Genomic DNA, 24,488 nt, shown 5'->3' on the forward strand with positions numbered 1-24,488 from the left:
ATGACAAGGTTTCCATTCTTAAAATAATTCATCAGATAAATTGTCGAATGAGTTATATATTTTACTGTATACATCAAATTTGCAAGATGTCCAAGGGGGGACCACCAGCCAATATCTGACGTCAAATTGTAAAGCACATGTCAATACTCTGACTTGCTTGGGATTATAGTATAAAGGCAAGTGATATGAACCACAATGCATTACAAATCTTTTATTCTACGGAGTTGGAGAGGACACCAAATAGTTAAGCGTTTATTAATTTATTTTTGCAGGAATGTGGAATATTATATGCGTAATATTGTTTTCATGAACATGTTTCATCACTCTACAATCAATGTTTACACCTAGTAGATCTTCTGGTTTTCTTAAAACTTTGTCACTGTTAATTTATAATGAATAATTATAAAACATCTTTGTTACCAGATCTAAGTATATTTAATGTTAATGAAAATTTAAAATTCGTTTACCTCAACACTACAATAAAAAGGATTGTAATCTTAGAAATTTGTTATTTATTACACAAGTCAACTTATACATGGACAGGTAGAAAACATCATAGCCATAAAAACTATTATTTCTGGAATGCCTGTTAGTATAAATAGACTATTAAAATACATTGTAGTTTTTTTTTATTAACCATTATTTAAGATAATACAGATTCAATTTTTGAACTGTTATCACTATATTTTATTGATTTTCCCATATACACCATAGGCAAGTCGAAACACACTGGAAGGCTTACTTAATTTTGAAGTTTCTTATATTAAAGGCTTATCTGAAAAGTTTTAATGAAAGTGAAGGAAATATGAGGTTTAATAAAAATCAAATAAATTGGAATACATTTATTGATTAATACTTTAAATAGGATTTGGAAAGTTTCATCTTAGTCAAATACATACTGGTTTAGGGATTCACTCTTTACTTTAATCGGTTATTCCTCCATTTGTTGAGCAGCATATCATTTATAGTTTATAACAAATATTTAGATTCTAAGAAGTACTAAATGACACATGATCCTATTATCTAAGTAAAGTATTATTTTTAAATAAAGGACGTTAAAATAGAAGTATTAATAACATATGTAATGAACAAATACATACATGAAAAGCATACACAAACTTATAAAGCATTGTTGTAAAATCCAGTAAATTTACTGTTGTTTGACTCATATTTTGTTCTATTAAAAACCTATTTAAAAGTAATTTCACAGACTAATTACTAAATGTAGATGTAATCATGAATTAATAAAATTAATGACACGTGCAACCATGAATAGAACAACGTTTAATTTTTTTTATTACATCTAAAATAAACGTTCACAGGCGTTTATTGACAATTAAAACCTCATGTAGTGTGATCTTCTAGAGGGCCGGCCTCGTGGCCTCATGCCTCTTCCGCGTGGGCCGCTTTCACTGTCTGCAACATCAAGGTTTTGTCAGTCAAAGTTCAATTCGTTATAATACTTGCTGTATTTCAGTAAGTTAAAGTTTGGTTGATATTGATACAAAGGATTATTAATTTCTCAAAAGACATTTGGCTGTGTATATTGAGTATATTACTCTTTAGTGTAATATTCACATATATTCTTGCAAGTAATAACATCAAGTAGCACAACGTTCATGAGACAACAAACAATTTAAAACGCACTATGAGCTAATTTCCGACGTCTAGTCCGTTTTATTGTCATTAGTTTCTTCTAGATTTCGTTATATCAATACCTGCTTTAACTCACCGTACAACCAGGTGGAGCAGCTGGCACTGTAACATTTTCGTCTTCTACTATTCCAGAATGGAAGACAAAATGAGAATCAAAACGGATTTTTTTATACTCGACTTCTTACTTTCAAATAAAAACTAATATTAAAGGACCAAAAGTACACAAGCGATATCTATAAGGTAGACAGATAACCTAGTTAAGATTAATGCAAGCCGCTTCAAAAATATCTTATTGGAAGTTTAGGGGTGGCCTATGTCCACCACTGTACGTCTTGTGACTGATGATGTGTGATAATAAACAGAAAAAACATCTGTTTAAACTTTTAACCTTTTGGGCTGTAAATTCTCGCGGTCGAAACGGTGCGTCGGGACGAATACTTCTAACAGTGACAAGGGACGGAATATTTTTATGCTAGACTAAATATTTATAGTAATAAAACATAGTAATACTTTTGCATAGGGCAATAATTTAACAATGAATTAAACAACTGACGTAAATATAATCATGCAACAATCGAAATAATAGTCGACTGATGTTTTTTGCGCAAATCTGTGACCTTCGTCCACAGCGGCGACTTTCGCCAAACGCATATATGCGCTTATAGAGCCCAAAAGGTTAAAAACAAACATTTTTACTGTGATATAGATTTAGCCCGTAACTTATAACAACGTACACCCAACTTTTTTTACACATTTTGTAACATACACAAAATATATGCGGATAATTTAGGGGCATGTTACATATCTTTAAAGAATCGTGTAAGATGTAAAAACCTTAAATATTTTCCTAAAAAAATAACCGTGCAAAAGAAATAATAAGGAATTTCATATCACGTGAGTGTTTATAAATTTAAAACAATTCCTTTTCATTATTATATAAAAAGAATATAATAGGTGTAAAGTAGAAATAAAAACATTAGTACAAAACATATAAAAATATAAATTGGAATTAGGGATGACAAACAATTTGCGGCTATTAATCACTACTTGATATCTAGTACAGCTGTTGGGTCTGAAGACTTTAATAGACAATAGTGAATAACGGAATGCATTAAAGATACAACGAAAGGAGAAAACCTCAAATAAAAATTGGGTATTCCCCATATGAAGACAACATGCCATTAGATTGTCTTTATTAGGCTTAAACAGACCGACAGTTTGTTTATTTATGGTTACTGGGGGTATAGTATTTCCCCAATAATATATTACTATAAAGATAAGTGTCTTTAAGAATTAAAAATGACAATAAAAAGCATATTTTTTTAGGGATTCTTTCTAATACACGTAAAGCGTATTTGTACTTGTTAGTGAAACGCGTTAGGTTCTCGAATGGCGACCACGAGTGGGTAGACGCGACTTGGGCAGGCCCCCACACTAAGTAGACTGACGACATAGTTAAGGTCACGGGAAATCGCTGGACACGGGCAGCGATGGACCGGTCATAGTGGTGATCTTTTGGGGAAACTTATATACAGCGCTCCTGCAGTGGGCGTCTATCAGCTGTAAAGAAGAACGTTCTTTCAAAATCGTGTAAAAAAAATTTGGTGTACAGTCGATAGTAAAATTATATGATTATACAAGAAAATCAGTTTGTAAATAATGTGGATGTTACCGGCGGCACGCATCCAGCGTTGGTGAGGCGAGTGCACGGCGGCGTGCGCGGAGGCGGCCCTGCGCGGCACCGTCGCGGGGGAGCTTGCCTCGGCCTCCCGCCCCTCTTCAGCTATTTGTGCCGGCTGACGTAACAGCCCGATTATATTCAATTTATAAATACATAAAAAATTATAACGGTAACAATTCAACGCGAGATCGGGTAGATATAATGAAAGAGATCCGCAAGTTGGTCACCCTTGGTATAAACATTTAAAATTAGAAGTAACCTGAACAGAAAAATCCTATCGCTTGATTTATATCATAACATTCCTTTTTATAAACATCGCCGTGATATTATATTAAAACATTTTATAAGTCGTGCTAGATAAGCATTATTTACTAAAATATGATAAAAATTCTGAATAAATTACTGTATATCGTCATAATTGAATGCCACAATCTTGTCTTAAATTAGATAAGTTACAGTTATACCGAAACTACTATACCGCGTTATGGGAATGGACGCCGTGGTGGTTGGCTGAGGAAAAATGCATGAATCGTGAGTGTTGACGCCCGATACTCTCCCTCGTCTCGCCGCGCCATACCTGACGTGCGGTATACAGGTTTCGGTAGCACTAAATTAAATTATTGTCGGTGTTTTAAAAATTAGCGCCTTGATTTAAACAATTAAAGAGATTGGATATTTAGAAACATTTTTGCATATAAGTTGGCTTTCCTGTGTTACCTTGCTTACCGATGCGAATTGGATTTAATTATTAATTTAGCTTCCACTATTTTTAGATTAAATAATTGTTAGCAAATATGCATTCAAAATCTCTGGTGATAAGTTTTACCTGTAAAACAATCCCGTAATACCATTTCCACTTGAATTTTTCACTTAATTATAACACTGGATAAAAAGTAAAGTTATTGGGTAATTACTTTTAATAACTTAGTTCGGTGATATATATACACGAATGATTGTCTGTATGTGTGTCGTTTATAGAATCGTAAGCTTTAAATTTGATCATGTGAAGCTAAGTTGTTGTGCATGAGACCTCACGAAGGTTTCTATGTTGGTATGACCTATTACAATTAATTTCATATATTAGATTTTTTCTGTTAAGATTTATTTCTTCATATATTTGAATTAAAACGAAAACAGGGAACGAATGATGACGTTATGAATGGTGGTTGAATAGGAATTTCTGTAAATTGTAAAATTCAGGTCCAGTTCATACTGAACACACGAATAGTATTGTGCTTTTTTGTGAGTTTGTGATAAATATCAAAATCGATTTCAACAGTTTTCGAATGCTGACTTTACACCGAAATTTTCTCCTCGAATTGGTGATCACCGTCAATATTAAATTTCCATCTGTGCGTGAACTGCCGGTTCAATTCGATTGGATAAATTATGAGCTTCGGATTGCTGATTGACATCTAATAAATTCAAACGCATTTTTACAACCCTACAAGTATGCCTCGAAAGCGACAAGCAATTGGCCGATCTACACCTCAAGCACGGAAGAAAAAGTTCATCACGAGCCTCAGAATCAGACGAGCAACGGACATTAATGCTGGAATATCTTCGAGTAAATGCCGCTGAAACCCATTTCTGAAGCATCCGAACAACGAGAAGTGAGGTTAGGAACTGATCGAATAAATACTGCTCAGGTCCGTTCGTCAAGACAAATGAGATATATTGGGTTGTTCGAAAATTAATTTCGTTTTTTCCTGACAGAGTTGACATTTAATTGTATTTTTTCACAACCAACTGCATACTTAAGTCGCATTGTCATTAATGATTTGACAGCTGATATAGCAAGGCTTGTGTGTGAATAAGTTCAATTGATTTAACGCAGTAGTTTTTGGTCGGTACCCTTTTAAATATGGAGCAGCTAACTATAAAAAAGGTAAAAATGCTGTTCAAGCCAGAAAGAAATTAACCGATGTGTATGTAGAAGATTGAGAACTGGTTTGCAAAATTATGATCCGTCAATTTTGATGTCGAAGATGCATGGCCGGTTGAAGTTGATAAAGACGCGATAAAGGCATTAATTAGTGCAAACCGGCGGATAACAACACGTGAGATCGGCGAGAGGTTAAATGTATCGAATTAAACAGTTTATGACCACCTGTCCTCACGGAGAAATTTGTATCGTCGCGTACGTCTGTACTTCACTCTTTGAACGTCACGAAAATGATCCATTTTTGAAATGCATCATTACTGGGAACGAAAAATGGATTGTTTATAACAATGTCAAACACAAACGATCATAGAGCAGAAAAGATGTACCGGCTCAAGGCATTTCAAAAGCTGATATCTATCAAAGAAGTCACTCTTTTGAGATTTTACCGGATAACACAACAATTAATTCGGAAGTCTACCGTCATCAGCTGGACAAATTAAATGATGCGCTTCAACAGAAAAGGCCCGAATTAAACAACAGAAAAGGTGTAGTGTTCCGCCAAGATAGACCGCAAGACCTCATACAAATTCGGTCACTCGCCAAAAGCTTTTACAGCTTGGATGGGACATACTGCCACACCCACCATATTCTCCAGACCTGGCCCCTGCGGATTATTATTTGTTCCAGTCACTGCAAAATTTTTTGGACGGTAAGACCTTTACCTAAAATGAACACATCAAAAATCACTTGGAATCATGCTACTGCCAGAAAGATGGCAAAAGGTGTGATCAGAATGGCCAATATATAGTTTAGTTAAATATTTATTTATTATACGAAGATTGTCTTTCATTTTAACAATAAAAAAAAAACGAAATTACTTTCCAAACAACCCAATAGTCAGAAAGAAAATCTTTAAATTATAGTCAATTAATTATGTTAATTACAAATATGAAAATTAATTTATTAAGTGGTTTCTAAGAAAGCCCTCATTCTTTGCATTTAGCGTTTAATACAATTTTTTTTTAATTAAGAATAAATAATACCTGCTGCGGCGATGAGGGTTCGCTGCCCTGCGAACTGACCGCAGCGGCCTCCTCTTCCACCCGAGATTCCTCCCATTCGCGAGATTCGCTACCTTCATTGCCTAAGAACAAAAATAACAAAATTAATATCATTAGCACATGCTGTTTGCTGTTTTTTATTACATATCCTTAAAATCCTTATGCTGAAATCTGTTTCCATGGCGATTTAATCTATGTAATTTTTTGTATATTCTATTTTCAACACCTATTTCTTAGGATTAACTTGCGCTTTTCTACTTTTGTAAGTATTGTACGGTATTTATTCTCGGGACATTTTAGGAATTTGGGCTATTGTTCATATTATGCTTTTACTACTACTGTACATCAGCAGTGTTACACTTATTTTGCTTGTAATTAACACTAGATTTACGGGTATCGGCCGTATACCTATTTTTACTGAAATCTATCTTTTTGACGGGTAAATTTTTTTTTTGTGAACCTTTTTATATCAACGGTTTTTTATTCACAGTTGTTTTCGATACATTTTTTACATGCAATATAAATGTCGTCAACTGTTAGGTTCTCCCAGGCTTAAAGCAAACATGGCTATTTTAAATAAAATTGTCCCATATTATAGAAATTAACGCAAATATATCCGTTTTCAATGTCCAATTTCTTTGGTTTTTCTTGTCGAAACGTATGTGTATCGAAAAAATTCCATGAACTTATCTCTGGACATGGTTTTTGAAAAGAAGCTTGGTCCCCATTTCTCAGTCCACAGATATGAAGCTTTTCTTTCTTTTACAGGGGACAATCTGCTTGGTACAAGGTAATATCGGGATTCTGCACAATTTCGTCCTCGTTTGGCGAAGACGGCGTGTGATGGAAGCTGTTTCATTTAGTCCATAGTTATCGTAACTCAATAAGTTGTAATAACAATCCGTCTGGTTACCACTACTAACTCTGCAGAAAGTATTAGGTGCCGTGAGGTACGACGGAAGAATTTATAACAATGCTTTTTCCCCAGGACTATGTGAAAGTGTGTGTACTAACGGCGGTCCAAAGCGGTGCGTGCGTGCTGTGGCAACGTGACGTGTGGCGGCGGCAACGCGGCAGCTAGGTCGGCATGCGTGTCGTGGTGCGAGGCGGCGCCCTCGGCGAACGTGAACCGTGCGCCGCCTGTCGCTTCGGCGTCGGCTCCGGCACCCAGAGGAGACACCACTGCTTCACCAAACCTGAGTTAATTTTTCAAATTTATTATATACATGATGCACACAAGAATGACCTAACTAAGTGGATCGACGACATAGTTGTATGTGGGATGCTGGTTGCAGGCATCACGACACAGGTCATCGTGGCAATGCTTGAAGAAGGCCCATGCCTTTTAGTACGCTTTCATTGGCTGATGGATTATTATGACAATAATGCACTATGGTGTTCCTTCAATCATTATATTGTGTAGTTGGTCAAGTGAGGTTAATTTGGTAATGATTATTAATGCGATCGTTAGAATTGTACAGTAATCCTTGAAAAAGTAGCGTTGGGGATTAGTGTCGCAGAGACACCGTTCAATGTGTATTATGAGGCGCGCACTGTCATAATGTTATTCTGTTAAGAAGACAGTATATTGAGTTTACAAGGTACAATTAATCTTCAAGCGCGCTGTTACAATTTACGTCAAAAAATCATTACCATCCGTTTAGCTAATGCTATGCATTTATTATCTCTGTCCATACACTTAAAAAACTTGTGATATCTACCCATCATTTCTTCTCGGCACATACAAAGTCGGTGTTGAAGGTACTATGCTATCGTCGCCATCGTCTCCGCCATTCCCGCCCAATGAAAGCGTGCCGGCTGCTGTTAATTAGGCGAATAAATATTGATTAGTGTGTAGTACTAATATAAACACAATCTACATGGTAGCTTACGGCGGGCCTTATAAGAAGATGCAAGGTAACCAAGAGAACAATGAAGAGAAGTAAGATGCGAGATCGAATCAGAAATGGGGATATCAGAAGAAGAATCAAAGTCACCGACACGGGTTTAAGCATTGCTCGTATGAAGTAGCTGTGGGCGGGACACATCGTTCATTCAATAAAACCAGAGGTTTAAAGACTTTTTCTCATAGACCACTTTCAAAATTTAACTGGAGTTACCATTCTACTATATTCCTAAAACTATATTGAAAATTAATAACAAGATCTAACTATTACAATTTGCGTCGCGGCTGAGTTACAGCCACGAATTAAGTTTTTGAAAGAAAAAAAAAGTGAGGATTGATTGTGTCTAGACACAATGTACTGAACATGGTATATACAACTTTTTACAAGTGACCATCACTGAGGTTCTTCACATGTCTACATTGATAGTTATAAAAGTCAAGGCAATATTTTAGTTCTTCACTATAGAAACTAGATACATGTTCGTAGACCCCACTTATAAATTGTGAACCCCCATTTTTTATGACGAAAAAGTTAACCCCGTTAAGAGTCCAGTAAATCCATGTGGTAGCCGATCCATTTGGACCTCTTTGAAAAGCAATGTTTAAACTTTTATCCTCAGTAAAAATCGAAAACAAGTTTCAAGGGCCTCTTAAAAAAAAGTCGCGTGATAAATGATGTAATTTACGTTCTGTTCCACTACTAATGGCTTCGATCTGTGGGTGATGAGGTGCAGGTTCGCTGTCGGCTTCGCGGGCCGCTGCAGTACCACTCGCTCCCGCTTCAACCTCCTCGCCCTCCTCACCAGCGCCTCCTGCCTCCGGTGACTGCGCAGGCGACTCCTATTAAATAACGGTTTAAGAACTTTATGGTTTTAAAAACTTTGGGCTACATGTATGTATACATACACAAATAAAAATTTATAATATATGTGATATACAGATGGTAGTGATTTTAACGAGATACGCCACTGTTGTTATATGAACCTCCGTCGCTCAATTACGTCACAATATCAAGCTATAATGGATTGTACGTTACTTTTTCCTAAAGCAATGCTTTAGAAGCCATTTAAATGTGTATATGAATTTTGAATGTTTAATTTTCATTGTATTGTTTAACCAAATTATGTAAATTGTCCTTAGATATCTTTTTACATTTGATTTCTTTATAGACTTTTCATGCCAAACTTTGTGCGGTTTTTTAATGATGTTATGATTTTATCACTGAAACTGTTTAAATTAATTTTATGTAATTGCACTTTTATAAAGACCTTTTTTTCAGAGACATTTTTTTTTCATAAAGTTCAATAATAGATGTTAAGTAATCAAAATTATGCAGTACATTAAGTTGTATTTTAATAACATTTCTATTAATTGTAATTTGACGAAATATATGTACAATAATGTTGTACGAAAGCAATCTGACATAACCTATAAGTAATAAATTATATTTTAATGAGTTTATCCTAAACAGGATACATAGGTGGTTGAATTTATAGTTGGTTTATTTAATTGGTGCAGCAAGAAAATGAAAGTGACTATATAGTGACGACGGACATAAATTTTGTATTATTTCATGCAAGAAACTCCTACACCACAAGTGTATGTTACTATGACAAATGTTTATAAAATTTTGGCTGAAAGGCTGTCATACTCTAAGGTCACTTAGGTGAACATACTATTTCCAGGGAATAACCCGAAATACTCTCGGATACGAGAGGACTGTGGCAAGGTTTTATTAATCGTTTTAATGAATTAAAGAACAATAAGAAAAGATCTAATCTTAAAACAACCATACACATGAATTACATATTGGTGTTATGTAAATTTAAATTGACGTGATTCAATTTTCCATTTGAGATTGACATTACCTGACGAGCATTGTTATCTACTTCATCGCCTTCAGTCTCTTCTTCTTCCCCACCTTCAACCTCCTGTTCTTCGTCCATGTCTTCTTCATCTTCTTCACCCTCCTGTAACAAATACAACATTTTAAAAATTTCCTGTTTTGTTGGTATTTAGTATTTCGACATGCTTTCTACCACATAATTCTGGAAGTACTGGCCGCCTTGAGTTGATTTGCAATATTTTCGCGAATTTATATTTACAGTAAATAGATATAGAATGTATTAAAATAGCAATATTTGTGATATTGCATGGAAACTTTATCTATTAGTGAAAATAATAGAGCAAATAAAGAAGTGTAGCCTTTTACCCTGTACATGGTCCCAGTGCATCGTTCGTCATCTTCCTCCGAATCCACAACAATTACACCTTCGTCGTCTTGATCGCAACGCGACGATGTCGGTACTTGGTACTCTACTTCTACAGATCTTTCAAAGCCCTAAGTATTAAAATAAAAACATTTTTTTAAAAAAAGAAATAGAATATCTTGTACATTAATGTATTAGAAGGTAATGCGGTATGCATTCAGACATCTAACAAGGAGATTGAATAAATATGGATCTCACTGCATACACAATTTAAATGAGTTTGATGTGACGTCAAATATTTTGATATTTTTGTTGAAGGAAACATCTATTAAGAATATTACATGCTGAAAGCTATGTGAAATCGAGTGTTCCTATACAGGCCGTGCGGTTCACCAGTGAGCCAACTCTTACTGAGAAACATTTAAACCAAAGGGGTCACCCAAGAGCTACATATTTCATATTTACCACAAGTCAAATTTTGTGACACGTAGAAGTGAGGCACAGCATAGCCCCGTGGCTGAACAAGACTGCATTGTTATTAAATCTAATAAAAACTTATAAGGTATAAGAGCTTTGCTTTTTTACTATATCACTAATATAGATGGTTGAGTATAAATAACAGCATTTTATGTATTTAAGAATGTAAATCTAAATTAATACAAATACTTGATGTCCTTATTTTTGCTTGGCTTGAATGAGGTGGTAAGGTAGGCTCACCGGTGGGACGTAAAACATACAACGTTATAACAAACATACCTGTACACGCGTTCTCTTAGAAGAAACGGGTCTGGCTTGTAGACGACGCTTCGGTGGCCGAGCGTCAGGTGGAGGATGCGAAGTACTAACGCCGGGGGGAGCGTTTGAAGTGCTGACCCCAGGTACTGCTTGAGAAGTACTAACTCCAGGCACTGCGTGAGAAGTGCTGACTCCAGGTCCTGAATGGGAAGTGCTGACCCCGGGAGCAGGGTGAGATGTGCTGACGCCCGGAGGTGGATGCGAGGTACTCACGCCGCTAGAAGTTTGTGCAATGGCAGCTGACGTAGGTACCGCGCTGGTTGCAGCTGCTGTATATAAAAATGATAGTAACGAAATCTGATGTTTTTATACATGTCAGGTACGTTTTCCGTGTACGTTATCCGTTTCTGAATACGTTATTGTAAAATAGAACGTTCCAATGTTTAAAAAAAATAATTAGCTTAGCACGTTCCCAAAAATAAATGCATATTTATAAATATAAAATCAGGGAATTACCAGGTTGTGGTGGTGCTGGCGAAGCAGCTGCGGAAACGCTGGAGATGCTCGGTGCAGTGGACAAGCCCGCGGTCGACGCACCCCCGGCCCCTGCCGAAGTCGCGCCACTTGGCTGCTCTATACGCGGTAACACTAAAGCAACAGCCTAAAAAACGAAGTAACATATATAGTTGTTTTCGATGTGGAATGTACCAAAAAACTAATTACTTAATACCTTATTAACCGCTCTTAGCGAGAGCAGTGAGAGGAGGGATCAGTAGTCTTTGCTTCACAAAATTTATTATAAAATATTCATAATTATATTATTTGCGCGCAAAATGTAAATAAATAGACGCAGACACAAGATGAATACAATAAATACAAATAAACTCTTAGCGCCTAATAAATTTCGTCTTCAAAAAGACAACAAAATGCAACAAACATTGAACAAGTAAGCAAAACCACCACCGACACCGCTACGCGATCATTTCGGATGAGATGGAATCCAGGAACAGAATAATAGGACGGGGAAAGACAAAGTTCGAAGATGGATAACGTGTATATAAGAAAAGTCAAGGGTAACCAGCAACTCTGGGAAATGAGCCAGAATACTCTAATTTAAGTTATAAATCGATTTAAGTTAGTAAATAGATAGAGACTTAATGTATACTGTAACCTGCAAAAATGTGAACAATCTTTAGTTTCCCGGGAACATCAGAGAACTGCGACGAGAGACATTATGCTGTCAAAGGCAAACTTTTAAGGACATCATTAGTACAGCAAGACGCGAAATCATTGCTATCACTACAAACTTCAATGTTTGACAATGATAATGACTATGATGAATATATTATATACATCAATAAAACGAGGTTATGCTAAAGTATAATATTTTATACATAATAAATGTATACCTATACGCTAGTTGTGTCTAACTAATACAACTAATGAAAACAATTATAATAATTAATTATTACAGAACTGAAGAATTTAAGTGTCCTTTGATTTTTTTTTCAGCAATATTCACCAATTAATATGATTCTTTCGTCGTACAGCTATTTGTAGAGTAATATATGTAAAATGTATAATATATGAGTCTACAAAAATATTAACATTAGTGATGGAAAAATAAGTATAGTTTTACAATAAATATTTATAAACTTATAGAGCAGTATACAACATACTTGTTGTGGAGCTTGGGTATGTGATGAAGACGATTGTGCATTATTATCGCTAGACCCAGAACTGCCCATACCGGCTTCGCTTGTATCCATATCCTGAAAAATAAACCCCATTTAAGTTAATCTAAGATAAAAACTATTACTATTAAATATTAAGTCAGGGAAAGTCCTTTCCCAAATAGTATGTATAAAATTATAACATATCTTTTAGCTGCGCTATTTGCATTCGTTGCTGCATATAAAACATGAGAAGATCATGAGGATGGTGGCGCCTTCGAAATAGATTAAAAAAGAAGTGTTAATCAAGAACAGATAAGACTAATAACTATTGTGTAAAAGACGATTAGTCTTTTTGATGAAAAGATGCACCATTCAGAACCTTTTCCAAATTTTATTAAATTAAAATATATCATGATGAAAGGTTTACCTGTAGCTATGGCAAGCAATTAATACTTACTTGAGTAGATTCTGGTGGTGCAGACGAGGCAGAAGAAGCTGACGTGGCAGCGACAGCTGAAGAAGCGGAAGTGGTTGCGGCTGTAGTTGAGCCCGTCGAAGCCGTCGAAGCAGAAAGAGCTGTACGTGGCAAGGGCCTCGAAGACGATGCCGGCATATACTCTGTTGTGTGTGCGTCGTGCGGTGCAGTAGGACCTACTTGCGCCATTGGTCGAATCGACGCCAACGGGGTCTCACCGCCGCGTCGGCTCGCCGTCACACTTTGCTGAGCAACGCCTGTTGGTTTAATTAGACTTATTATTTATATAATAACACTAATATCTATATTTTTAATAAATGCTTTAATGCATGACTTGAATCTGTTAATGCGCTTACAGCATTTAGTTTTAATTAACTGGCTTGGCGCCAGTCAATTAAAGCCTTGATCTAAGTATAAGATTAGACTGACGACAACGAAAGAACATAATATCTTAGTTCTCACATTCATATGAACAATTTTTTTAGGTAGCTATGGCACTACAAATTATACTTAAAAATATTGAATACTTAGATATTACATGAAGTTAGACTTACCAGCCATTGGTTTTATATTAGCTGTAGGCGGTTCAGTGGTAGTTTTTTCTGTTGTGACTTGCTGTTTCCCTGTAGAAGTTTGATTAGCTAATTGCCTTTGAAGCATGTTTACTTTTTGAAGCAGAGCCTCCACTTCTCTTGTTTTTTCAGCTTGTGCTTCACCTCGTTCTTTTTCTAGCCGAGAAAGTCGACCCTCATATTGCGATTTTATCAAGGCCAACCGCACGTCTTGCTCATCACGCGTGCTTTGTTCAATAGCTCCAATTTTACTACGCGATTCATCTAATTCACGGCTCAAAGTGTTTTTCATTTCGGTTAATTGAACTATTTTACTCTTAGCTTGTTTTAAAACCTGTTTGGCTTTTTCTTCTTTATCCATATTGGCTGTTCGTAAAGTTTCAAGTTCCTGTTTCAACTTCTCATTGTTAGATTTTTCGGTCTCCAATTGACTTTGAAGTTCATGCAATTGATCTTCCATTTTCTTAGAAGTTTCAGCTAACGCGACGCCGGCAGCGGCAACTTCGCCTTCGCTCTTTTTTTTATCATCGTCCACTGTTTTCACTAGTTCTTCATATTGTCCTTTATATTTTTTAGCTATCTTTCGAATTTGCAATTCCTTGTTCCTTATGTCACTTAATTGTGCGTCCTTACCGTGCAAGTCTTGTGCTAATTTAGCATTACTTTCGGAAAGCATATTGTATTCTCGTTTCAATTTAGTCAATTCCTCAGTGAGTCGTGACATGTCATCTTTTAGTGTTTGCAACTCTTCATTTAATTTTTTATTTTCGTCTGATAAAGCGCTTTGTTGTCGAGACATTAGCGTATTCTGTTCTTCCAGTTTAGACTTTTCTATTTTTATAGCACCTAATTCTTCACTCAACTTTTTAACGGTTTCTTTTTCATTAGTCAACATTTTAGCGAGAGTCTCTCGTTCATTTTGAAGTCGTTTCCAGTCTTCGGGACTAGTCTTATTAGCACGCTCGACCAATGCATTAACTCTTGTTCTCCATCTAGCACAGTCAGATTTAAGAGAAGTATTTTCAGATTGTAGTGTTTCATTTTTGGAAGATAAATCAGCAATCTTTTCTTGCATGGGAACAAGTTGTTCTTCTAAAGATTTAAGAGACTTAGTGAGTTCTTCAATTCTTGCTGCTAAGCTACACCTTTCTTCTCTAAGGATTCTATTGCTATCTGTTAAAGCATTTAGTGTTTCCACTTTTCTTAAAATATCCGATTGTCTATTTATCGTCACTATACTTACTTCTGATCTTTCCCTCTCAGTTGAAAGTTCTAACTTAGCATCATCAAGTTGCTTTTCTGCAATTTCAAGTTGTGATCTTAAACGCATCGTTTCAGCTTGTAAAATATCAAATTTAGCAATGGCAATGTCTTTTTCTTTCCTTAAGAATTTCACTATTTGGAAAAGTTGTAATGATGATTTTGCCTCATCTTCTGTAATTGAAACATTGATGTTGGAATCACTAGCAGACTCGTTGAGGCTTTCAGAAAGAGACCTTGATGCATGAGCAACTGATAATTGTGTTCCCAAAGCTTGAATCTGATCATGCAACACAGAATTTTGAGAATTTATTTCTTTTAATCTTTGCAAGAGCTCCTCATTTTCATTAGTAAGAGCTTTTTGTCTTTCAATCCATGAAGACTTTTCAGCTTCCAATTTATCCATTGTATTATTTTTCAGAGCTACTAATTCATTTAATTCATTTTGTACCCTTGATAATTCCTCTTTTACCTGAGAAAGAGTTTGAATATCAGAAGAATGTAATATCATTTCATGTGTATATTTATCCTCAGCTTTTTGAACTGCTTCAGATAATTTAGTTATTTCACTTCGAGCATTTTCTAAATCAGTTTGACTGATTTCTAAATTATTCAAAGCTGTTGATAATTGTTCTTTACAATTTTCTATTTCATTTCTTAAATTCATATTTGAACACTCTCCATTATTTTGTAATGATAATTCAGCTTCTAATTCTGAACATTTGCTCTCCAAGCGTTCTAATTTTTCAACATACTCAGTAAGTTTTGCATTGGTAGTCAATTTATAACTTTCATATTCTTTGCTAAGACATTTCATTTCTTTTTCTGCACCTTCTGAAATGTCACAATATTGTTTAATATGTTCCTTGGCAATATTTAATTGATCTATCAGAGCTTTAATTTCAGCATCTTTTTCGGACACCTTAGTTTCCAAATCCTTTATTTTCTTTATTGTGTCCAGAGAGCTATTTCCCGCATTAGGGGCAAGTGCTGTTTTAAGTTTCTTAGCAAGTTCTTCATTCACTTTATTCTTCTCGTTTAGGTCACTTCTATATTGCGCAATTTCTTTCCTCATTAAATCAGCTGCATCTTTTTCTTCTTGCATACGTTGTTTACAAGTTTCTGTTTGGCGCTCAAGATGTGAAGCTAGTTCCCTAAACCTGTCTTGCTCTTCCTGTAGCCTTCTTCTTAAAGCTGAACATTCTCTACTAGTTTCATCCAACCTTGTTTCTAGTTTACTACGATTCTCCGTTTCTAAGCGTTCTACACATGCCTTGACAAGTTCTAAATTTTTAAGCAACAACGATTGTCCTTGCCTCTCGCGATTTATTATTTCTTTTTCAGTTTGTAGCCGAATTTCAGTATCTTTAAGAAGTTTACACTCCAGTTTCAAGTTTTCTAATTGAATTTCTGCTGTCGCTAGTTTACTTTGAGCATTTAATGCTTCGTCTCTTAAGTGTTGTATAGAAATTTCATGCTTAGCAATAGTAGCATTGTAAGCTTTATTTTTTTCTTCCAGTGAATTAATTTGCTTTTTGTAAGTGGTAATGTTTGTTTGTAATATTTTAAGTCTTTCGTTGTTATATTCCGATGTGGATGCGCATTTGCTGTTAGCAGCAGTTAATTTTGCTATTTCTTGTCTCATGTTATCAATTTGTTCAAATAACATCCGCTCATTTGTAACTTTCTCCTCTTTGTACGTTTTATATTCTTCTTTCAATAGTTCAAGATGTTTTTCAGTTTCTTTGCATTTAATTTCAATTGCTGATACATCTGAAATTGATTGTTTTGCTGTTTTTTCTGGTAATGTTTCCATCTCCATTAAATCGCCTTTTTCTGAATCCGAAGTATCCAAAACCGACATCTCGTGGCGTTTTCCTTTCATAAGATCATGATACAATTTTTTGAACATGTCCCGTTGTCTAATTAGACCATTGACCATTTTCGTTTGTCTTTCTTGAGCTTCTGTCAACTCAGAAATACGAGTTTTGAGAGTTTCTATTTTATTCTGCATTTCTCCACTTTCAAACTGTTCTCTATGTCTCTCAAGTTCCTGTTGTTTATCAGTTAACTCGCGGACCATACGTAAAAGTTTTTGATTATTGCTTTGTAACTCTTGAATATCACTGAATGTCACAAGTGTTTTAGAAATTATCCGTGAGGAGTTAAGATCTGAAGAATTGACTGTATTAGAAGCGGCATGGGAGGAGTCGTGATCACCGTTGAGCAAACCACCACGACTTTCCTCTATTTCTTTCAATAAAAAGCAAACTTGTCTTCCCAAATCAGCTAACTCTCCTTTTAGTTTAGCATTTTCCCGAGTGTAATGGTTGGCTATTTTAGAAGATTCATTGTAATCATCCCTAAGCCTATTACATTCTGTTACTAAAGATTCGATTTGTTGCGTTAAAGCAACATTACTTTCTAAAGTTTCTTCATAATCAGCCTTTTGTTTTTGTAAAATTGGTGCCTTTTCTTCCAACTCTTGAACAATAGTGTTAATTGTTATATTAAGTCGCCTATTCTCTTCTTTTTCCTGACTCAACTCATCAGTGACTTTTACCAATTGCGAGTATATTTGTGTTAAAGACATTCCTGATTTTAAAAGTTTACTTGCTGTTGCTGCAGAGGGTGCCAAATCATTGAGTGCCATATCTAAGTTCTGCGAAGTAGCTGCTTTAAGTAAATCATTAGCATGGTCTAATTCATTCTTTAATGATGTTATGACTTCATTTTTCTTCTCCATTAACTCATCGTGATCTAACTCTGCTTGTTTATATTTTGTCTCTAATTCACCATATTTTTCAGTAGCTTCATTTAAAAGCTTTTGCAACTCTGTAATTCCATCAGTAAGTTCTGTAGTTTTAGCTTCGGCATCATCATGCATAGTTTTAAACAAATCTGCTAGTTTAGTTTTAGCATCTAGTTCTTTTTTATAGTTTTCAGACATTTTATTCTCAATTTCTCGCTGTTCCATTAATCTCTGGGTGAGATTTTCTGCACGATTATTTAGGTTTTTCTTTACTTCATTGAGCTGAGCAATAGTTTCATTTGCTGTATTTAGTTCTTCGATCTTCTCAGATAGCTGAGTTTCTACAGTGACCAAACGACTTGTGTTGTTTAACCTTTGTGTTTGTAGCTCGGAAGTTAATCTATTAACTTCTTCTGTAAGACTAGATATTTGGGAATTCAGTAGTGTTCTTTCTTGCTCTATACGTTTTTCGCGGTATTGTAAGGATAATTCTTTACTTTGGATTTCATCATTTAATGCTAATGCTTCACATTTTGAGTCAATAGCTGCACGCAATTGTTGAGAAATTGAAGTTTCATTAGCAATTAAACGCTCTATTTCTGCATCTCGTCTTTCCAGAATTCGAGTTAAGTCATTCCGTTCATCAATTGCAGCATCTCGGGCACTTTTGAGTGAAATGATTTCATTTTCTAAACTTACTATCTTATCATTTGCTTTGTTTAACTCCGAACTTAATGTTCCAAGTTGTTTTTCGAGTTCTGTGATTGTTTCATCCGCAACCAACAACTTTTTTGCTGTTTCTTCATATTTTGTGGTTAACTCTAGTATTGTAGCTTCTGTTGTCGCAATTTTGTCGCCTAAAACAAAAAATTCTGAATTTATTCCTCAGTTGTATTAAGGTTAATAAAATATATTACCTATTTAAACATTTATTTATTGATATTAAATGAAATTAAAATTGAGGTAAGACTAATGAATCACTTCATAACATTTATGACACCATTAAGAGCACAATATAAGAAGTACTTCTCTATTCAATGAACCATTTTATGAAATATGTTGTTATTATTAGTTATTCTAGACCAATATTTTTTAAGTAAATGTTTATACTACACATATATAGAGAGATACTATATTTTTTCTATTTTCAGTTACCGTTCTACTATTTTGAGTCTTCCAAAGGTGAAAAAATATGAATCTAAATGTTAGTTCTTTTTTTTTTAGAATAAAACAAAGAAGCCATCTAGCTAATAATTGTCTATGTGTAGTCTTAAGTTAAAAATAATTTAAGTATTTAGGAGTTAAAAACATACACAACTTATAACTTTATTAATACAATGAGTGTAACACCGCATGTGTTTTGACGGGCTTTGAAGATTTAGTTCACTTGGCTACTATCTTTAATGCCTTACGACCGAGACTTAGCTTCTTCAGCCGATTAATGTGGTACATTGATAGCGCGTTCCCATATAATGACTACTAGGCAAACTTTAAAAATACCAACGTATCACTTGCCCGTGGTCCTACGCATAAACCTGTTTAATAATTATCATGCGCGAAGCAGAGGCTAGCTAGCGAATGTGAGGACGAGTCTGATAACAGATTTATAGTGCTATATATTATTTTTGGACCGGAATCTCACTGCTACCTAAATTGCATTAGCTTATTCCGCGTGTTCAAGGCGGCGGATCGCAGAGGGCATTTAGCCTAAGACCTCTTTCATGGTAGCAAAGCTCGAAAGCTCCCGATACGCTACTACTATTGAAACTGATTAGGTAGTCGCCGACCTCTCAAATCGCATATACGGCTTGGGTTGTCACTCGTCGCCGCTAAGTATTCCAACACAAGGGAGCCCGAGAGGGTCGAACCTCTATTTGTTCGGTCGCTATTGCCTGGTGATATTCAGTAACGCCGCTTCAGAAAATTACAGCGCTGGAAGAAGTAGCGAAAGAAACTGCAGCAACGCATCTATTTAGTATGATCGGGGATATGGGTTCCATGTGATATATGATCCGACCTCGTTTCGGATGATACCGGATGGTTATCAAATGGCGACGACGATGGTGTGAGGTGTACGCTTGCCTTATAGCCATCGCGTCATCTGGAAACTTGAGTACGTCTCGGTATCAGGACGGTATGGCGTTTTTATGTACAGAGTGCGATTGTAACATAGGTGGCGGCACCTTCTATTAATGAATTCGCGTGTTGAACAGCAGAGCTCAAAGTAATTAATGGATGCCCGTTTTACGAACTGTGCCATTGTTGGTAGATCTATGTCCACTACATGCATGTTGGAGTCTGCTTACGTAGCACGGCACAGCCGTTGCCCTACACATGAACTTGTTCTGTACGATCTGGAGTCTGCGATTGATGATTGATTAGCATGTGGGAGTCACGGACTTGCGTATGTGAAGCCCGTCTTCATAACCTCTGATAACAGCTTTATGGAGGGTTACTTTATTACACAATGACATTTTACCACGGCTTAAGAGCAATGGATAGAGGCACCCAAGCACGAAAGCTGCCTTTTTAGCGCATTTTAGACATGCGCATTGAAATTAAGTTTGTTATCCAGGATGACGCCTAGATAAAGGGATTGAGTCACCTATGACACCGGACTGCCTATGAGTGTGATTGGAGCTGGTAATATGGTTTATGGAGGTATTAATTTCGAACCCCCATATCCAGAACCCTCAAAGGACGTTGGATGCGGTCTGGTGATAACGCCAAAGGGGACACCAAAAATGAAAATACAGGTGTCATATGCGAATAGGTCGCTTGACACGAGGGGTGTCGTTCGTGTAAAGCGTGCATAGAACCGATTCAAGGACCGATCTTCGCGCCACGCTCGGTGCGGGAAGCAGACTCCCTCGACGCAATACTAAAACGTTCGACCGATAAGAAAGTTTAGTACTATGCGTACAAAACGGTCCAGCATACCGACATTGTTTACCTTGTATAGAGTCTATAACGCCAGACTTTGTCGAACGCTTTAACCACGACAAGGTAGATGGCTACCATGTAGAATCCCTTTCTTCACTTGGCGAGTATGTGCTCCTTGAAACTTTTGATGAATGCAGGAGTGTTTGGCGCGAAAATCAAACTGGTCAGGAATGAGAAGTTCTTTTCGCCTCATGAATGTCTTCATTTTGGAGGATTAATGTTTCGTAGATTTTCCCAAAAATGTTTAAGAGATTAATGGTCTAATAAAATGACCGTTACTTCGGAAAATATATGACGGTACTTAGATAAATTCATACATAGAACTAGCGGCGGCAATGACTTTCTGACGGCGGTGTCCATATTACATGCTTTAGAGAATGTTGCAAAGTTAATATTTAAAATAAGGGCTAGAATAATAAATTTAAAACTTAAATTTATCTGTTATATTTACTGTAGTGCACAATTGTTCCTATCCTGATTACCTACATATTATTTGTATACATGAAGATGTATAGAGCAAAGGACAGTTAACTAGACAGAGCTTACATAGACAATACTGTGTTTTCTATGTTGTTATGAAACCTTTACTTAAAATGATATTGTACAACTTCTGATAGGAATAATTTAGCTTAATATAAGACAAACACACAAAATAATTTTGATTTTTGTAAGCACAAGATCATTTTTTCTGTAAAGTTTGTTGTTGTGATTGTGTCTTTGTAATAGCCCATTAACATATTTATCTTTAAATTTATTTCAATTTTTTCAAAATAAAGCAAAGACAAAGAGGATAAGACCATTATATAGTTATATGTTGTATTTATATATAAATGCTGTTTGACATCTTAAGAAAATATGTAAAATAATTAATTATAATTCAATGTATGAAAAATAACATAAAATTGTAATGCTAAGGTGAAGTATTGGAGTTTTTATTATGATTGTGAAGTATGTTTTGACAGATTTTTTGACTATTCATTAGTATTTACACATATTTATTTTCTATAGAAAAATTCGAAATAAATAACTCTACAAAATGATATCATAAATAATTTGGAGTTGTTTACAATTCATTTTTGTAAATACTATATTACACAGAGCTATAATAATAAGAGATAATTATGTTTAAATGTTACTTTTAACTGATTATATTAATTAAATATTAAAATAATAACTTCCCAATACCGTTCTTTAGCACTACCTGTGCTACCATCATATGCATCAACGTCACTACTCAGTTAATGCTAAATATTCAAAAAGAATTTATTTTCAAAAATGTAATATGTCTGGACCATGACATAAATGAAAAATTTTTGCCAGTTTCTATTTAAAAAGATACATCTAAAACTAATATGGAATTCTTACTTAATCAAATAATAAAGTAAAAGTATAGAAATTTTATCAACATTTTGCTGTTATAAAAAGAGCAGTGTTAAAACATTTTAGATGAAGTCACTGATTAAATCAGTGTTTCCTAACAGTGGACCATGTCCCCATGGAGTAATTTGAATTTTAAGGGGGGAAATTCTAAAAACAACTCAACATGAGTTTAATCCTTTACACATTAATATAAAAATTATATGTTACATAGGGGAGAGGCAAAAAAAGGCTGGTATGCTCTAGTTTATATAAAACAAACAATTTTATTAGAGTATATGAACATCTTCATAATCACAATATGTACTCTAATAATTTAACACAATTGTTTATTTCTTATGTCATTATAGATAACTCATCATAGTTCATAGCAATATATCTCCTATAAGCTTGCAAAGATGCAATGACTATGGGTATGACAGAAGGTTCAGTGCAATTACAAAATTTATGTATAATTTATAACCAAAAATCAATAATTGCTTTATAACTTATATCACGGTATTTTCAATGTTAATGTGCAGGTATTAATATCACATGGAAATGTGATTAATAGGAAAAACTAAACACTTTTATTGATCAACAAGAGAGATACTACAAGAATTCTTCAATTTATTTAACCTACAATAAGAAAAAAACCACGATGACAATAAATATAAAAATTAAAACACGAGTTAGATGGTGTGATATGCGTAATTATAACATAATTACACTAATGTATCAAACTTTCTTAAAAACAACATCAACTATAGCAATGACAAGATCTTCATCAAGTCATACATCCTTTCTGGAAATATACATCTTATCGACAATGTTTTCAGTGTAATATCAAAAATAGCAAAAAAATTAGATAATATTAAAAAGTGGAACCTAATAGATGCTCTATAATAAAAAAAGACCGGTTCATTACCTATTTGTGTTTTGCTACTTTCTAGCAGAGCTTTGGAGGTAAGGTATTCTTCAAATTTTGTATCAATATACGCATTAATTTTATCTGCAACTCCGTTTGGTAAATTTGCAACTTCAGTTTCTGATAAAACATTGTCCAAATGATTTTTACTACTGGCTTCAACACTTTCGGCTTCCATCTTTGTCGCAAAACTCCACAGTCAAGACACATTCAGAATTAACCTGTTGTTTAATTTTTTTTAGTATTGGTGATACTACCTAACTTTTTGCCACAAATTATAAAGTAATTTAAGCATGTAATGTTAGTGAATATATTTTATTTACTAAAGTTGCAATTATATAGATATTACATTAAACTATGAAAGTTCTACTTTTTTTGAATTTAGACAATGAAAATTAAAGGCAATATAGTATATACTTATAATTTTTTTAATTAATTTTCTTCTACGATGCTGTTAACTCTCAACAAGGCAATATTTTAAACATTTTCTTTTCGTGATTTAGCTTTTTTAAATCATCGGACCTGTACACCCGACCACCTATTTATTATTAAACAACGGGTGTAAAATATATCTGTCTAATGCTTAATTAAAACCTGCATAAAAAATTTGAACTGTCAACGTTTGCTTAACTTAAAACGCGATTTGATTCATTACTTTGACTCTGCTGCCTAACACATAAGCACATTGATTATATGTATAAGCATTTACAAAGCTAACACGTCCGATACATTTAAGCGCTGCATTATTCCGTGAGCGAAACGCACCGAATTTTCGGACAATGCGACGACAATAAAACAAGCCACTTACACTGTACATCATCAACTTCACCATTCGATAGACAACCGTTCTCATTGTTAACGAGACTGGAGTGTATATCACAAGGAACGCCAACCCAAGGTTTGGCCCTCTCGGGCGCCCTTGTATCTGAATGCTAGACGACGGGTTTTACCAAACAGTGATGGACCAAGCCTCGGTCCCTTCGTGGGAATTATTTGGAGCGCACAGCAACCTCCTAATTCGATAAAATAGTAGTATGTAGCGACTAAAGTTGAACCTTCGAGATTTGTTACCTTAAAAGAGCTCTTAAGCACAGCGCGCTGTCACTTCGAACCCGCGGAATTTACAAATCCCAATTGGGCAGCAAAAATTCCAGTGCTTTATAAATAATCGAAGTCCATCGTCTGACAACAAAGCGAAGAGAGTATCTCTTTGCTTGAAGTGTAACCTTGGTCTTGACTCGCAGGTTAGCAATTAAGTCCGCGAAAGTTCAAATGAGGCAGTCATAATTTTAAGTGCAGATATGTAGTTAAATTATAGGTATAAATAGTTGTAAATATAATAAAAAACTTAAATCATAACGTATGTAGCAAGTTATTGACGAAGAAAATATA

The 24,488-nt window shown here is 35.0% G+C and overlaps 1 protein-coding gene across 3 annotated transcripts; it reads right to left on the reverse strand.

Moving 5' to 3' along the window:
- Window positions 1-833: 833 nt before the first annotated feature.
- Window positions 834-23,282, reverse strand: LOC137919432 (nucleoprotein TPR-like). 3 transcript variants are annotated; one of them, XM_068762508.1, is made up of 15 exons: window positions 23,097-23,282; window positions 13,840-18,726; window positions 13,268-13,542; window positions 12,814-12,906; window positions 11,651-11,795; window positions 11,156-11,463; window positions 10,402-10,530; window positions 10,058-10,159; window positions 8,876-9,029; window positions 8,005-8,101; window positions 7,298-7,479; window positions 6,266-6,366; window positions 3,816-3,944; window positions 3,329-3,452; window positions 834-1,416 (listed from the first exon to the last, which is right to left on the reverse strand). In XM_068762508.1, exons 1-15 carry the CDS (start codon window positions 23,272-23,274, stop codon window positions 1,337-1,339), a joined length of 6,984 nt encoding a protein of 2,327 aa, XP_068618609.1. In that variant the 5' UTR covers window positions 23,275-23,282; the 3' UTR covers window positions 834-1,336. The 3 variants fall into 3 exon arrangements, with proteins under 3 accessions (XP_068618609.1, XP_068618608.1, XP_068618610.1); XM_068762507.1 differs by having other exon boundaries at window positions 8,005-8,104; XM_068762509.1 differs by lacking the exon at window positions 3,816-3,944 and having other exon boundaries at window positions 8,005-8,104.
- Between the last annotated feature and the right edge of the window lie 1,206 nt (window positions 23,283-24,488).

Source organism: Battus philenor, unplaced genomic scaffold, assembly GCF_028537555.1.
Source record: "Battus philenor isolate CCGP_79_NKW_IND1 unplaced genomic scaffold, ilBatPhil1.0.hap1 SCAF_16, whole genome shotgun sequence".
Lineage (NCBI taxonomy): Eukaryota > Metazoa > Arthropoda > Insecta > Lepidoptera > Papilionidae > Battus > Battus philenor.